At 33.3% G+C, this 17,981-nt stretch overlaps 2 protein-coding genes across 2 annotated transcripts; one reads left to right on the plus strand and one right to left on the minus strand.

The window, feature by feature from the left end:
• Window positions 1-744: 744 nt before the first annotated feature.
• On the minus strand, window positions 745-8,365 carry LOC111420720 (conserved oligomeric Golgi complex subunit 7). Its single transcript, XM_023053760.2, has 7 exons — window positions 8,291-8,365; window positions 8,148-8,237; window positions 7,793-8,093; window positions 2,518-2,718; window positions 1,282-2,468; window positions 984-1,230; window positions 745-924 (listed from the first exon to the last, which is right to left on the minus strand). Exons 1-7 carry the CDS (start codon window positions 8,291-8,293, stop codon window positions 752-754), a joined length of 2,202 nt encoding a protein of 733 aa, XP_022909528.1. The 5' UTR covers window positions 8,294-8,365; the 3' UTR covers window positions 745-751.
• LOC111420721 (charged multivesicular body protein 7) lies at window positions 8,318-16,656 on the plus strand. The gene is made up of 2 exons (XM_023053762.2): window positions 8,318-9,373; window positions 16,002-16,656. The coding sequence occupies exons 1-2, from the start codon at window positions 8,576-8,578 to the stop codon at window positions 16,533-16,535; spliced, it is 1,332 nt and encodes a 443-aa protein (XP_022909530.2). The 5' UTR covers window positions 8,318-8,575; the 3' UTR covers window positions 16,536-16,656.
• The last annotated feature ends 1,325 nt before the right edge of the window (window positions 16,657-17,981 follow it).

Below are 17,981 nucleotides of genomic sequence, written 5' to 3' on the forward strand. Positions count from 1 at the left end.
AACTTGCATGCCTGTTGCTGTTTACACATGTAATTTAATTTCACTGGCGCGCCAGTTTTCATTGGCGCCACTAAATCCATGCATGTCTAAACTCACTATAATAGTACAGGCATTGGGTAGTTTTGTAGTTCTAGATTTAGTGTAAGTTCTACATAGTGATATCTTATGCTAACTAGCGGTACCTATCACTGTCACTAGAACAAACATTAGACCTAGAACTAGAAACATTCGGGTTTAGCTGCACGTCTCTCAAGTCGGCTAAGCCCGAATGATTCTAGTGCTAGGTTTTGTGTTAGTTCTAGCGATAGTGTAAAACTAGAACCAACACTAGAACTAGAAACATTCGGGTTTAGCCGTGCGTCTCTCAAGACGGCTAAACCCGAATGATTCTAGTTCTAGGACTTGTATTAGTTCTAGCGATAGTGTTAGTTCTAGTTTTAGTACATTAAAAATATGCAACATAGTGATATCTTATGTTAAATAGCGGTACCTATCACTGTCACTAGAACAAACATTAAACCTAGAACTAGAAACGTTCAGGTTTAGCTGCACGTCTCTCAAGACGGATAAACCCGAATGATTCTAGTGCTAGGTCTTGTATTAGTTCTAGTGATAGTGTAAAACTAGAACTAACACTAGACCTAGAAATATTCGAGTTTAGCCACACGTCTCTCAAGACAGCTAAACCTGAATGAATAGGAAGAAAAACTTGGAAAGGTTTCAAAGATTCTTAAAAATAAAAAGTTTGTACTTAACCAGAAGATTTAATATTTCTCATTTGCCTAATTGTAGCGACATAACGAGCTGTATATCCGGCACTTTGTTGTAAATATTGATCAACAGGAATTTTCAATAACGACATTAATTGCTTCAAATTTTCCGTTAAATTTAAATTGAAGTCTTTCAAAATATCTCCAAGATAATCTAAAAATACAAAAAAAAAGTTTAACAATACCAAATAAAACAATGATGTCTTGTCTTACTAATATCATGAGCTAATTGTCTACTAGCAGCTGGAGTTAATTCAAAAATCGTTAAAATTTGGTCGCAATAACTTTGACAAGTCCCCCTCGCGATGATTTTTAAAAAAACATCGGCTAAAGCGCCCTCAACATCCTCGATATTAATATACTCAGGATCGGAAGCTTTTAAAGCGCACTCTAAAGATGGATTTTCACGGAACAAAAACGGCTCTAAATGTTGTGGTAACGTTATTAAATATTGGCCAATCTAAAATAACAAAAATAAACAAAAAAAATTCTTTTTTAATCATACCCTTACTTGAGTGATATATTCTTGCGGTGAAAAACTATAATCCGGTAAATCCACCATAAACGAAGGATCATCAAATTGAACCCAAGTTTTACTCGAAGACACCGAATTCAAATAACCGGAAATCGGACCAAAAACAACTTGATAAGTCACATTATGTATATCAGTACATAATTTATTAAACTCATTCATAACGTGATCCAACAAACTCAATTTAGTTCCTTCCGTTACGCATTTGACCAATGATTCGTATTCTTTCCTTTCGGTTTGATTTAACATTAAATATTTGAACTCAACGGGGAATGAGTCATCTTTTTTGTTAAAGTTTAAAACGGCCAATGTTAAATCTTTCTCCAATTTTTGTAAATTCATTAAAACATCACCAGTGTTTTGTAATAAAGAGAAACAAAGTTGAAAATTCGTCCAATCCTCTTCTCCAGAACCGCGTTTATTTCGATCAATTTGCCGTAAGGCGACGCGATATTGATCGGCGTAATTCGTTAAAAAAACTCTTAAAGCTTTTAATAATCCGCAATAACCACAATTTTCGGTTATTTCATCACAACGCTTTTTAGCATCTCGAGCTAAATTAATAACGGATGGAATTGTAAGACCCAAAGCTTGGATGGTATCTGGTAATTCTACTTTAATACATTTTATTTGCGATAATTTTTGCGTTAAAACGTGTTGTTCATAAACTGAGTAATTTGAAACGTAAACAACTAACGGTGAATAAATTAATTCTAGCAACGAAGTTAATTTTTCTTTTTTAATTCCCGTTTTTCCACCCATATTATTAATAACCTCAATTATATTATTCCCAAATTGTTTAATTATTACTTTAATTTCATGTAAAAACCCTAATTTATCAATTTGTTGCTTAATAGCAGCGTCAACACATTCCGACGGACTCGGATCTAAACTAGCAAAAACATCGATGTAAATATCGATTAATGAGTCAACAGATGATTGTGATGGAAAAACTTGGTTTAACCATTTCGATTGGGTGTGCCAATTTGATAATAAGACGTCGTAATAGTTGTGGATTAATTGAGTTATTGGTTCGTCTTGTTCTATTTCAAGTTGATAACGCCACTTTTTTACTAAAACATCTTTTTGACATTTGTGATAATACTTTAAGAGTTGGGGTAAACGATCAATTGATGAAAATATTTTTGAGTATACAATCGATTGATCTACAAAAAAATAATTAATTAAAAATGTAATTATTAAATTAAATCGTACCGATATTGTTAGAAGTGAAAGCTTGAACAATAAACGGACTTGCGATAGCTTCTAAACGATTTTTTAACCCTTCAAGTTGCTCTTTTCGTTCCTCGTAATCCTCAATGTTGACTAAAAGCTTCAACGATTTTTGCATACCAACTATTTTCTTGGTTATGTTATCGATATCTTTCGAATCAAAGATTTCTTCTAAATCATTCACTACACAAATAGAATAAAATTAAATCAATTTTTTTTAATCGACCCGAAATTACTCAAGTAAGCCGTTACAAATAAAAAAGTGTATATATTTTTGCAACACATTTGGATAAAACGCATATTTTCGGGTGAAATACGGCTGTTTCTTAGGTTTTCAACGCACAACGACTCAAATGTCGTTGTTTACCCTCTATAAACTAAAGATAACCTAAAATCTATACCTGATGCCCTACCCCCTCTTTAACTTATTGGTTCTTGCATGCTGGATACTGTTAGCAAAAGACTAATTCTTACTATCAGAAGATAAATACTGCTAGTAAAAGGCTAAAAACCATTTGGAGAGAGAAAATACTATTTCAAAAAATTATCTACTGCTTCTAAAATGCCAGATGCTACAGAAAAAGACTACAATTTTTTTGGAAAAGATTAGATACTGTTTTCAAAATAATACCTATTGTTTCCACAACGCTACACACTGCTGTTAAAGGTTTTGACCTACTTGGACAGGCGGAATACTGCTTCCAAGACTACTTATTGCTTTCAAAGACTGATATGCTTTCCAAAAAGCTTCCAGCTACCTACTGCTTGGAAAGAAGAGATATGCTCTCCAGAAAGCTACCTAATGCTGACAGAATGCTAGACACTACTGGAAAAGACTAACAACTACTTGGAAAAAAGAGATATGCTCTCCAAAAAAGATACCTACTGCTTCCAAAATGTTAGATACTGGTGGAAAAGATTACAATCTGCTTGGAAAAGACTAGATAGTGCTAGCAAACAACTACAAACTGATTGGAAAGACGACATACTGCTTCCATAAGACTACTTACTGCTTTCAGAGCGCTATATACTACTAGAAAAGATTACGACCTGCTTGGAGAAGACTAAATACTGCCGGGAGAAACTATTATCTGCTAGGAAAGAGAAGATACTGTTTCCAAAAAACTATTAACTACTTTCAGAATACTAAATATTGTCGGAAAGACCCACTAATTGCTTGGAGAAAGCTAGATATTATTGGCAAAGACTATTTAATGCTTTCAGAATACTATACAGAGTGTATCATAATATATCCGCAGGACTTCAGGATGTCCAAAAGTTTGAAAAAAAGTTTCTATCGACTTACCCTCTAAAATGCACCATTTTCGAGATGGGTGTTGAAATTTAATAAAAAAATCGTTTTTTGCGAATATCTCCGGAACCGTTTATTGCACCGAAATAGTATATTACAGTACAAGTGAGGAAATATGATTTTTCATTAACGCGTATGTCGGATTTCCACACGAGCCGAAGGCGAGTGCAGAATGCAGTCCCTGATTTGAAGGGTTAATTGTAAGACAACGGTTCGAGATAAATAAAAAGGTTTTATTGCTCAAAAGTAAATATAATACCGTTTTTTTCACGATATTTTAAAAATAGTATCGTCCAAGTGGAGGCCTTGGCGTGCAACACATATATTAAGTCTTTCAAAGAAGTTTTCGGCCACTCTTCCCAGTATATCTTGCGAAATTCCAGCGATGACGTTCTCAATCGCAACCTTCAGTCCACACAACAGTGCGGGGGGGTACAGCAGTTAGGATTGCATTGCAAGCGTCTCTACCTTTCACAAAGTCTTGTGGGCTCAATTCCTGTGCACACATCATCTTGTAAGGGTGCAGGTGATGGTCTGACTGTATGATTCGCCTTACAGATCTGGACGATATTCGAAGTGCAGCAGCATGTTTTCGCGCAAATCGGGTTGAAGATTGTTCAATTCAGGCTTGTTCCTTGATGTTTTCGGGTGTTCGCACACTTTTAGGTCGCCCAACGGGTTTTTTAGGAACTGCAGATCCTGTTGCCCTTACATTATTGATCCATTTCCGAGTCGTTTCAGGTTTTAAACCTGCCGATTGATCCACCATGCCGAGGGTGGATATTGATAACGGTATTATTCCACCTACCTAAGACATCCTGATCGCCCAGTACCACACCATAACTTGTTTCTACGCATTCACCAACGACTATGGGAAGATGGAAGTTTTAAAAGGAATACTAATGATAATGCGGCCTATGGAAGTTGCAAATCCCCAAGTAGAAAAGGCTGTCCTCAACGAAATTGATGAAAATCCGACCACAAGTACCAGAAAAATTGCTCACAACTTAAACCTATTTTACTCGACGGTTTGGAGAATTTTGAAAAGGCAACTTTTGTGTTCCTACCATATCCAAAGAGTATAAGCCTTATTGCCAAAAGATTTTCCGTCAAGATTGGCTTTTTGTTCATGGATGCAAGACAAAATAGCTCAAAATCCTGAGTTTGGAGCCGAAGTTCTATTTACCGACTTTTACAATAACCACATATGGACAGAAGAAAATCCACATGAAATTGCAGAAGGCCATCATCAGCAACAATTTTCCGTAAATGTTTGGGCTGCCATCGTCGGTGATCATTTGATAGGCCGACATTTTTTTGAACATATTAAATTTGCAGATTATCGACAATTTCTAGAAGAAGTACTGCCGGAAGATGTACCGCTTCAAGTAAGACAAAACAGGTACCTTATGCATGACGGAGCTCCGGCCCAGTTTAGTTTGGTTGCTCGCCAATACTTGGATGATGAATACCCAGACCGTTGGATCGGTCGAGGAGGTCCACACCCTTGGCCACCGCGATCTCCCGAACTTAATTGTTTAGATTTTTTCTTTTGGGACCATATCGACGGTACTCCAGTTGATTATGATTTTGCGACATAATTCGGAACACTCCGGGAATTTTCCTGCGTGTTAAGCAGTCAATGCGTCGAAGAATTGCTGCGTGCATTGAAGCTAACGGCCAACATTTAATTTAACTGTGTATGATTTGATATTATTTTTTTTTAATTATGCAATTATGAAGTTTGCTTTTGTTACTTGTTGTAACGTTTTAGTAAAATTCAACATAAAAGTTGATTTTTCTCGAAAATGGTCAACTTTAGAGCGTATGACCTTCAGTACCAAATGGGCGTCTCAAAACCGTACTTTTTCCAGTGGCGTAGAAGTTGGTAAGAAAAACAACCACTACCCCTTCAAAATCTTCACCAATTATGACTTTAAAAAATTATTTTCTCGCACAAAACTTAGCTTATTATGAGTAGAAAATGCTACTCGAATTTTGAAGGGAACACCCTGGATCTCGAAAATGGTGCATTTTAGAGGGTAAGTTGATAGAAACTTTTTTCAAATTTTTAGACAAGCTATCACATCCTGAAGTCCTGCGCATATATTATAACCTGTATACTGCTGCCAAAACAGTACTAAGTGCTTGCAGATTACAATATTACCGGCTGAAGACTATTTACTCAAACTATTCTTCTGTTGAGTGATATCTTTCTGAGTCTCTTCCATTACAGATTTAAAAATTGCTCCTACAACACTCGATTCTTTGTCACCCAGACGCGACATATCTTTTTCTCTTTAAACGTTACATTCGGATCCACCTAATTTCCTGATTTATTTCAGAATTTTGTGTAGACATTCCACTTTGAGTTAGGTTAATTAACATTTAAGGCAATGCGAATTTCTCAAATGTCGGGTTGGGCATGGAGCAGAGGGCGGGTTGTAAATTCCGGGTTGGGTTCTTCAGACGTACGGCTAAACCCGATACATTCTAATTCTAGTGTTAGTTCTAGTTTTAGTGTAATAAAAATATGCAATATATTGATATTTTATGATAACTAGCGCTATCTATCACGACACGACGTTTGTAGTGCGTTTGTATTCCACAGAGTACAGTGGAATTGATTAATAACAAAAGTACTGAAATTCTGCACATGGTGACTTATTGGATGAGAGCAAATAGATTGGTACTAAATAATGAGAAAACTCAATTTATGAAATTTTTTCAACAAGAAGAATCAAGCGTGAAGTTTTTGGGTTTGCATGTTGATCTGATGTTGAGTTGGAATTGTCACATCGATTGGCTATGTAAGTGACTCGCGAGTGTTGTGTATCTGTTGCGCAGATTAAGGGTTTGTGCTAGTCTTGAGGCCGCTAGGGCGGCTTACTTTTCGTGCTTTCACTCTGTTGCAGCTTACGGTATAGCAGTTTGGGGGTCAGCTCACGTGTGGAAAGAGTGTGATAACGTTAAGACAAATGAGACTTGTAGGTTGTCGTTTCAAAGACACTGTATACTTACTATTTCTGCCACCTATATCTTGGCGTGCTTGAACTATGTTCATAATCATAAGAGTGAGTTTACAACCAACTGTCAACTATATACTTATAAGTTATAACACTCGCCATAAAAAGCTTTTTGAGTTACCAACCCAGAGATTAAATGTAACACAACAATAAAATGTCTAACAATTTTAAATTGTTAAATCCCCAGAAATTTAACTCAAGAGTTAAAAATATGTTAATATCGAAATGCTTGTATTCTCTCGAAGATTTTTATAACTGCGACCTTTGTACTGGCGTCGATTAAAATTACTTAAATGTGGCGAAATTGTGTCTGTAATTTATTCGTTTACTTTTATAATATAAGAGTAACTTTATGTAATTTACTATTTCTATGATGATTCTTGTATTTGTATAATGGTACATACATACTTCATTTTTATGCCGTTTTTGATTAGTAAATTTTTTTTTCAAAATAAACTTATTATTATAAAGACATAGGACTAAATCCGAACGTTTCTAGTTTTCAGTCTAGTGTTAGTTCTAGTATTAACACAGAGTCTATTGATACCCAGTCTAACTAACAACAGGTAGTCAGTCGTTATGCATCAAAAGCCTAAGAAAAGGGTGTTCATCCGTAAATATACGTTGTAATCTCACCTAGTTTAGTGCAAATAACTTTACTTTTAAGTTTATCAGATTGATTTTGTGTGTGGCTATAAAATAAACATTTTTTAGGTTAGGTTGACCAGTTAACATTGTTTGTGACGTCACATCAAAACATTAATGTAATGTTTCGAAATGTTCTACCCTTTTTTGAATTTTTTTTATTTTAAACGTGTTTTTTGGGTTATTTCACATTGATTTAAAAAAAATCGTCGATTTTTAAGCCACATGATAATGAACTTTTCGAAATTTTTAATAAAAAGCATCAAAAATTTACCTAAAACCGTCCAATTATCACTTTCATGTAAACCTTGTTTAGCAACCTCCAATTGATGCTTAACCTTATCTAATTTTTCAATACTAGCAATAGATGAACCCGTATCTTCCTCAATTTGACGAATTTCCTCTTTAACAACACTCATTTTCTCTTGTAACGATAAAGCTTCTTGCTGCAAATTTTTCGTATCTCGCAAAATCTTTGGTAGAGACATAAAAACTTGTTGGCTGGTGTCTTCTAACGCCGCGTTAACTTGTTGCACGTATAATTGTAGTTTCATAACTAAAGACATCGTGTACGACTAAAAAATTTTAAAAAAAATTAATATTTATAGGTTATGTTTTCATCACCTAACCTCTTTTTTATCTTGAACATCAGCATTCTGCAAAATCTTATTAACCCATTCTTTGGTGTCAAAATTTTCATCCGAAAACGAAGTTATATCCTAAAAATTACATAAATTAACGAATTTTCTAAAAAAATTAATTCAAAATATACCATTATTGCAAATATTACGTTGACGTTTTAAGCTGTCAAATAATCAGAAATAATTTTAAGGTTATGTTTATATCCTTTTGAAATCGCCTAATTTGTGATTAAAAGTTTTAAAAATTAATAACAACCGGAAATTAATAACGTTAAAATACTTTATATTTTAAAGTTTTTTTTATAAATTAAGTTACATATCATATTTTCGTCGTTGACGTTAATTTTTCTGTCAAAAAAATTTTTAAGGTTATGTGTTTCCAAATTGTTCAATTTTGTGATTAAAAAAGCAATAAAATGACCGATTTGCTCCCGGAAGATAAATTACCGGCAAGTTGGAACGACGAGGCTCGTCTTAACGTGCTTTTCGCACCGTTTCGAAGCCGTTCCGTTAATCCGAAAGATTGGGATACGAAAATGCATTTTTGGAAGAACCTTACGTTTGTTTATTGCACACACCACGAAAAATATTCGTTTACTTTACCAGAACTTACGAAGATTTTTACGAAAAACGGGCGACCACCTGCTTGTTTAAATGTGGTTGTTGATGATATGGTGAAAAGTTCTGAAATTAAACCTATTGGGGATTTTTTAACGAAACCGTCTGAAACTTGGGGTTCTTGGGCAGCAGATACTTTTATTAAAAAACCTGTTGTATGGTCATTTAAGAAATTGAAGGATTCAGTTATGACACCAGATACAAATGTGAGATATATTCATGTTTTGGCAATTGAGAAGAATGCTACGGAATTGTGTAACAATCTTCCAGAAGATTTTGATATGAAAGTTATCGATTTAAAAGAGGTGGTTAAAGTTTTAGAGATCAAAAATGATGAAAATTTGCATTTTATTATCCATTATTTGAATTGTGAGAAAAAAATTAGTCTGAAAGAGGTTCATAGTGGACGAGAAATTGTTACATTGGTTAAGTTTTGTAATAAAAATTTTTGTGATATAACCGATGGTGATGTTGATTTATATACTTTAGAGGTTAGTGAAAAAACCCTTTTGGAAACTGTTGATAAACTAGAAGAACAAGCGAATAAATTAATCAAGGAAGTTAAAAATTATTTATTAGCCGGAAAGAAGCAATTGGTAAAAAAATGGTATAATTCAAGAATCATCATGTCGCTTATTTAATCCATGGGAAATCATTCAAGTAAGCCGTTACAAATAAAAAAAAATGTGGAAAAGTGTAAAACTTACCAAAAAATCACTTTCAAGTTTCGCCACTTTTTTGTGATTGGGTTAAACGCGATACTTTCTAGTTCTAGGTCTAGTGTTAGTTCTAGTTTTACACTATTACTAGAACTAGCACAAGATCCAGAACTAGAATCATTTGGGTTTAGCCATCTTGAAAGATGTGTTATTAGTTCTAGTAACAGTGGTAGGAAACGCTAGTTAGCATAAGATATCACTATGTTGCATTTATTAAGTATCGAACTAGAAACATGCGATACTTTCTAGTTCTAGGTCTAGTGTTAGTTCTAGTTTCACACTATCACTACTATCAGTGCAAAAAGTTAAGGCTCCTTACTTTAGAGATCGATATCTTCGCAACCGCTCGTTAAAAAAAATTGTGACAAAGTTTGTTGTAATTATTGAACATTTCTACGTAACATATGTTAATTTGAAAATTTTCGGATCCTCGGTTTTTTTTTATCGCGAGTTAAATAAATAAGTACCCGGTTTTTTAAGGTACCGGCAACTTTGTCAACTTTGCGATTTTTTTTCTCGAAAACTATCTGACTAAAAAATTTAAATTTTGAACAGGTGGTAGTCTGATGTGTTCTTAATAAGGGGCATATTTTATTTTTACGCTATTCCATATAGTTTCGCGGAAAATCGCGATTTAGTTGGACGCTGTTATGTGGAAAACGGCTGAGTGGATTTCAACTCGCGTGCAGTTTTAACCAAAATGTGTCAAATAATTGCGTTTCTCAAATACTGTTATCAGTTTTTCAAAGTTATGTCTCTTTAATTTTTTTAGAGCGATTTAAGTGAATTATAAATTAAAAAGGAACAGAAATAAGCCATGCGGGGAGAGGAGGGTTTCAACTAGCGATGTAAAGTTTAGTGATGTAACTATCCGTTACTTTGTACTCGTTACAAGTAATCGTTTGCGCTTGAGGTTCCAGTACTAGTTTGCGCTCGAGGTTCGATTACTCGTGTGCGATATACAGGGTGTCACACAAAAAACGCCCCAAGCTGTAACTCTGTCATTTACATTCCGATTTTCATGAGCGGGGTATCAAATGAAATAGTTTCATGAATACTATGATTCATGCTACAAATAAATTTTTTACAAGGCTATCTTCAATTTTAAGCGATTATTAACTTTTGCTTTACAAATTGCTCTATATATTTTTCTTTACGTCATTGGATAGAGATTGTTTTTCTGAATCCACTGATGTACAATACATCCATTTTGAATATAATTTTAGCAGAGAAAAGACACCTGTATATAGAGGTTGCCACACAAGAACGCCGCAAGCTGTAACTCTGTCATTTATCTTCTAATTTTCATGACCCAGCTATCAAATGAAATGGTTTGATGAATACTATGATTCAAGCTACAAATAAACTTTTTCCAATGCCATCTTCAATTTCAAGCGATTAACAACTTTTGATTTTCAAATTGCTCGGTATGTTTTTCATCGCTTTATTGGATAGAGATTTTTTTTCTGAACCCATTGATGTACAATAGATTAACATTAATTGTAATTTTAGCAGAGAAAAACAATTAAAACATTTTCCGAACATTGTTTCTAGTGTGCCATAGAAAAAAATAACGTTGTTTTTGTAAAATTGTTTTTTTTTTATTTTTTCCCATGGCACACTACAGTATGCCACAAGTAACTTTAAGAGAATGTTCGGAAACTATTTTAATGTTTTTCCCTACTACAATTATAATTAATGTTGATGTATTGTACATTCATGGATTCAGAAAAAAAATCTCTATCCAATAACGTGAAGAAAAACTTACCGAGCAATTTGAAAATCAAAAGTTGATAATCGCTTTAAATTGAAGATGGCGTTGGAAAAAGTTTATTTGTAGCATGAATCATAGTATTCAGCAAACCTTTTCATTTGATACCTCGCTCATGAAAATCGGAATGTAAATGACAGAATTACAGCTTGCGGCATTCTTGTGTGACAACCTGTATCTACAGGTGTCTTTTCTCTGCTAAACTTATATTCAAAATGGATGTATTGTACATCAATGGATTCAGAAGAACAATCTCTATCCAATGACGTGAAGAAAAATATACGCAGCAATTTGAAAAACAAAAGTTAATAATCGCTTAAAATTGAAGATGGCGTTGGAAAAAATTATTTGTAGCATGAATCATAGTATTTATAAAACCGTTTCATTTGATACCTAGGCCATGAAAATCGGAATGTAAATAACAGAGTTACAGCTTGGGGCGTTTTTTGTGTGACACCCTGTATATTAGTTATTTATATTACAAGTGGGCTAGAAACATAATTACTGTACGAGTGTGGAGAATTGCACGACGAGGTCGTAGACCGAGTCGTGTAATCACACGAGTACTGTAATATGCTCTAGCCCACGTGTGAGATACAACATTTTATCTACGACTGCTAAAAATTACTAAAAAATCAATTTCTTTAAAAAAGTCTATTTGACATTTATGAAAATATTTTTAAATGATTGTTGACAATTTTTAATTGTCAGTTTCAACAACATGTTTACTCATCTGGAATAAGTGTTTCGAAATGTAAAAACATAACAATTAATGTATATAATAAATAGTATTGTTTCTCTGTAGGTAGAGAGCACTTTTTCTTTTGTATTGTTGCTCGTTTCAATAAATTAAGTCTGTTCTGATTAGGCTAAAAATGGGTTACGTAATGAAACCAGTGCGGTAATGAACTTCATTACGTAACTCAAATCACCTCAAATGAGTGCAGTAATGATGACTTATCCAAGCAGTCGTAGATAAAATATATTTATATATTATATAAATTTATTTTATATTACACTTATTTTTGAAAACAAATACTGTACGTATATTATATTGTGTTTGTTACGCTGTTATGCACTGTGCACTAATATCAAAAAATAGAATTATTCACTGCATATTATAACGAAGAATTTTTCTTAATTATTATTATTTAATTATTAATAACTTACGTTTCACTTATTATATAACAAAAATATTTGAAAGTAGTAACATATTAACAATGGAAAACAAAACTTCTTCTATAAAACAAGCAATAATAAAATAAAATAAAAATGTTAAAATAACAATAATAGTATATTATTCAACAAGCGTATAATGGCGGCTGTTACCCATGAAGATGAAGTTGTAATCTGAGTGGGTAATATCCATTATACGCTAGTTGAATACTATACTTTATCTACAACTATATAATTTAGAAAAAAAAAATCAAAAAAACGAAAAAAAAATAAACTTGATAGACATTTCAGACATAACCTCAATATAAGAAAGCTGTCATTTCTGTTAATATTTTATTTTTTGATTAGTAGGCCGTGTCAGAACTGTGGAATAATGGCTTCATTATTCAACACTTTGTCAGTCATGAGTAATGCGTGTCATTACCCGTCAAAAATCAAATGTATACCGAATAGATAATTCAATAGTTCTAGATAAAAGATATTACAGCTTATTATTGCAATGTAAAAATAAATTTTGTTGCACATTTCGACTTTTAATTCGATTTCGCCTATCCAACAATACTTGGCCAGCTTTGGAAAAAATAACTGGTACCGATGTGATGCAGTAACAGTTACTTCGGATCTCGCGGAGTAACGAGTACTCGTATAACGAATTGTTACTTTTTTTACATCACTAGTTTCGACCAATCGGACGATTTTGATATGATCGTAAGATAAAGGCGCGACGTACTGTCTGGAACGCACCATTTTTTCCGATTGGACGGAACCCCCCTCTCCTCGCAGAGCTTATTTCTGTTTCTTTTTAATTTATAATTCACTTAAATCGCTCTAAGAAAATTAGAGAGACATAACTTTGAAAAACTGATAACGGTATCCGATAAACGCAATTATTTGACATATTTTGATCAAATCCGCGAGGAAATCCACCCAGCCGATTTCGACATAACGGCATCTTACTAAGGCTACATTATACTACTACGTGTTCAAAATTCAAATTTCTTTTTACGATAATGTTGGAGAAAAAAAATCGCGAAGTTGACAATGTTGTCGGTACCGTAAAAAATCGGGTACTTTTTTCATTTGACTCGCGAATCTGAAAATTTTCAAGTTAACATATGTTACGTAGAAATGTTCAGTAATTAGAACAATAGTATATTATTCAACAAGCGTATAATGGCGGCAGTTAATCTGAGTGGATAACATCCATTATACACAAGTTGAATACTATACTTTATCTACTAAAAAAAATAAACTTGTTAGACACATGAATAACAAATAGATAATTCAATAGTTGTAGATAAACTTTTTTTCCCAATGGTCCAGTCTGCTTTACCCATAATATAGAAAAATATTGTCACATTTTTACCGTTTTAAGACCAAAACACAGAAACGCGCACATTGCGATACGCGAAACACACGTTTAGGGTATTATTGTTTTGGTTACGCACTATTGCTCGCGTTTGAATCGACTTGGGCACTAGGTCACTAAATCGAACGGCTTCATCCTCTGAAGGCGACGCAGGACATCCTCGTTGTCGAGAAGCTGGATGGCCTCGATGTTGGGATGATTGTGCATTTTCTTCTCATGTTTAGATGCGAATGATTTGTGCATTTGTCTTGCAGGTATAACCCCACAGTTGGATTCTGTATGTCTATTTTGATTTTAATACTTGCTTATATATTAGCAACTTGTTTCTTAGTGATAGCGTTGATTTTCTGCCAATAAGCTAAATTTCATATCAAGTTCCTCACGTTTTTTTGGGACATAGTTTACTTTCGTATAAGTAAAGTTTATGTACGTCGATTTATTTGTATTTAGTTTTATTAGCCATCGTTTGATCCAGTTTTCTATTGAATTTAAGGCCAATTGTAACTTATTTGCTGCAATTACTTCATTTTCTGCAACAACCAAGATCGCTGTGTTATCTGCGAATGTAGCTGTTAAAGTTACTGGTACCTGAGGAAGGTTGAATGTGTAGAGTAAGTACAATGTTGGGCCAAGCACACTTCCTTGAGGAACTCCGGCTCTTATTTCATGTATTGGTGAATAAGCGTTTTCGTATGTTACTTTAAAATATTGATCAGAAAGATACGATTTTAATAGTTGACTATACGTTGATGGTAGTATTTGGTCTAATTTGTAATTTAAACCATCTAATCAGACTTTGTCCAAAGTTTGTGCAACATCCAAAAATACGGCGGAGCAGACTTTATTTTCTTCCACTGCTATTTCGATAGTATTCGTTATTCTATGCACTTGGTCTATTGTTACATGTTTATTCCGAAACCCAAATTGATGTGTTGGTAGTAATTTTTCAAGCAGTTTTGATAGTAAGGGTAATAATGAGATTGGTCTATATGATGTAACATCTGTGGGGGGTTTACTAGGTTTTGGTATTATTGTTATTTCATCAACTTTCTATATGCTTGGGAAATATTTCTATTTAAAAGCAACATTAATTATGTGTAATAGTTTTGTAATCGCCCGTTTTGGTAGATGTTTCAATGTTTCTCCATTAATTAGGTCATAGCCTACTGATTTCTTTATATTTAGTTTTTGTATTTCATAATACAGTTCTTTCATTCTTACACGTGGTATATTACTCTGCTGATCACTATGAATTATGCTAGGGACACTATTTAGCATAGTTGTTGGACTGTCTGATGTAAAAGTTTCTTTCAGATGTTCAGCAAACAAATTAACGTTTTCTTGATTGCTCTTAGCCCAACTTCCAATTATTCTTTCGAATTGGAGGCGTATGTGTTTTTGGAGCTTTAAGCTTTCTTGTTGCCTTCCACAGAGAATAATCAGTACTGACATCGTCAGTAAGGTCTTTTAAGTAATTTTGAATATTATTATCTTTGTGGCTATCTGTTAATGCTCTTAATTCGGCTGTTATTTTATTTAATTTATTTTTTCCACTAGGAATTCTATTGATTTGCCATTTCTTTCTTGCTTTCCGTTTTTCTGCAATTTTGTCTCTTCATGAATTTAGGATAAATATTAGATTTAGGTTTTGATGTTAAAATTGATGTTGAGGCCCAGGCTGCATTTTGTATGTCTTTTAAGAACTTTTCTACTTCATTGTCAATGTCTTCGTTTGTTTTCATAAGAGCATTAAGATGAATTTTGTTATCCAATGTTTGTTGAAATAGATTCCAATTAGTGAGTTTATTACTTACAATTAGTGATAAAAAGGGTTCTTTGTTATTTAGAATAATAATTACTGGTGAGTGATCTGAGTCCAGCCTTAACTCTACTTCTATGTTTACGAAGTTAAGCTAAGATATCACTACGTTGCATTTTTTTTATTGCACTAAAACTAGAACCAACACTAGAACTAAAATAATAAAAAACGTGACGTCACATCGAAACTTTAATTTTTCGGTATGTTCTATACTTTTCCGCACTTTCTTTTTATTTTTAACGTGTCTTTTGGGTAATTTCACATTGATTAAAAAAAAATCGTCGATTTTTAAGCCACATGATGATTCTTGAATTTTTCCAAAAAAAAAAATATATTTTTTATACCTGCAAATAAAATTTTTATATTTTAGGCAAAAATTTCTTTAAGAAAAAAACACGAACTTGAACGCACAATCGAAAAACGAGTTCACGCTTTACACAATATTCAAATATTGATTTCAAGATTAAAAGATGCCGACACAGACGGACAAGTTTTAGCTTCATATCAAAAAGCTTTGGCGGGTCTTCGAAGAACCTTCAACGAAAAAGGTTTGAATGAAGACGCGGTATCCGATACAATGCTTGATTTAGAAGAAATGATGGATGTCCAAAAAGATATTCAAGAAGCAATGGTGTTTAAAACAACCGATATAGCTAATGATAGAGAATTAGAGGAAGAATTGGAAGATTTGCTTGCTGAAGAAACCGCTGAGAAAAAAGATGAAGGATTAGAATTAAAAGATTCTAAAACTTCGAAAGAAGAAGTTGATGATTTAGAAAAGGAATTGAAAGATCTAGAGCTTACATCTCCCCCAAGCGAATCTCCCGGATTTTCTGGAGTTAAAAAATCCGATTTGAATGAAAAAAGTGAAGGGAAAAACGTTTTTTTGCAAACGCAAGAATAAGGAAGATTTTGTTGTTATTATAATTATTTTGAAATACGATTTATTTTTTTGAGTCTTTTGTGGTTGCTTTATTAATATGAATTTTAAGTGTGTATATAAAAATATACTAAGTTTACTTTTATATTTTTTTATTATACTACCTCTATTCCAAAATAAGTGTCCATTTTGAGATTTTTTATAGGATTATTGAACAAACAAAAAAAAGTTGTACAATTATGAATTTTTTTATATAGAACACATGTTCATTGATCATGACAGTAGAAATTTAAACCAGTGTCAATTGCTAAATCTTGGTCAAGAAAAAGTTAATTTTATATATTCTCCGCCAAGTATAAAAATTGAAAAAAATCATATCAGAAAATATACGAAATAATAAAGGAGCGTTGAAAAAACCTAATTTAAGCAACGAGCAGCGACAATATCTGCTGAAAAACGTACCTAAGCAAAAATTTGGAATACAGCAAAACAGGGTTATAATGTCGGATCTTGTACAGCTAACGTTGACTCAAAGAAAAAAGGAAATTCTGGAAGGAAACGTAAAGACAGAGAAGGTATAAAAAAAAAAATCTCGGAAGTTTCCATAGCACAAAGATCAACCATCCGCAGTCTTTGTAACAATATTAACGAGTCATTATGAACAGTGCACAAAATTTTCAAGGAAGGAGTCATAAAGAGAATTTCAAGTACATTGAAACCCGTTTTGACCGATGACAATAAAAAGCGTCGATTAGAATTTACACTTTGTGTGTTACAAGAACCTAGCCTATATTTGCAAGAAATGTTAGAGTTTATTCATATTGATGAAAAATGGTTTTACATAACCAAAAGTAAGACAAACTGCTACCTTCTTCCCGAAAAAGCTGCAATGGCTCGTCCAAGATATGATTACAACAAAAAGTCTGAATTTAATGGTAAAATAGGCTTATGACCTATTGTAACTCAAGAACCAGCAAAACGAAATTCTAAAAGTCTAACCCCTGTTGAACTTACTCGTCAAATTTATGTGGACATGATTATCAAAAAAGTTATTCCAGCTGTAAAAGAAAAGTGGACGAAGGGTAGCAAAAAGATTCCCATCAAAAGTTCAACAAGATAATGCCCGACCACATTGTACTATAGATGATGGTGAAGTAATTCGAGCCGGAACAGCTGATGGATTAAATATTAGTTTGATTTGTCAGCCACTAAGCAGCCCTGACTTTAATGATCTTGATTTAGACTTTTTTAATACAATTCAGTCTATACAACATAAAAGCTCGATGCATAATATAGATGAATTAATTGCTGCTGTTTTGAAGGTTTTCTCTGATCACTTTGCTCAGATTACAACTATTCCTATTTCAGTTTATTCTAAAGGGTTGAGTTGGGTCAATGCTCGTTTTGCCACCACACTTCAAGAAGCTTTACTAAATCAGTTTTTGACACTTGGGAAATTGTTTAAAATAA

This window comes from Onthophagus taurus, chromosome 3 (assembly GCF_036711975.1).
Source record: "Onthophagus taurus isolate NC chromosome 3, IU_Otau_3.0, whole genome shotgun sequence".
Lineage (NCBI taxonomy): Eukaryota > Metazoa > Arthropoda > Insecta > Coleoptera > Scarabaeidae > Onthophagus > Onthophagus taurus.

What these genes read in the sequence shown, in the direction of transcription:
- LOC111420720 (XM_023053760.2), bottom strand. An exon ending in CGCAAGAATATATCACTCAA is followed by an intron (nt 1,231 to 1,281) that starts GTAAGGGTATGA and finishes TTGTTATTTTAG; the next exon opens with ATTGGCCAATATTTAATAAC. An exon ending in ACAATTAGCTCATGATATTA is followed by an intron (nt 925 to 983) that starts GTAAGACAAGAC and finishes TTGTATTTTTAG; the next exon opens with ATTATCTTGGAGATATTTTG.
- LOC111420721 (XM_023053762.2), top strand. Translation starts at nt 8,576, where the DNA reads ATGACCGATTTGCTCCCGGAAGATAAATTACCGGCAAGTTGGAACGAC. An exon ending in TAGCCGGAAAGAAGCAATTG is followed by an intron (nt 9,374 to 16,001) that starts GTAAAAAAATGG and finishes TTTATATTTTAG; the next exon opens with GCAAAAATTTCTTTAAGAAA.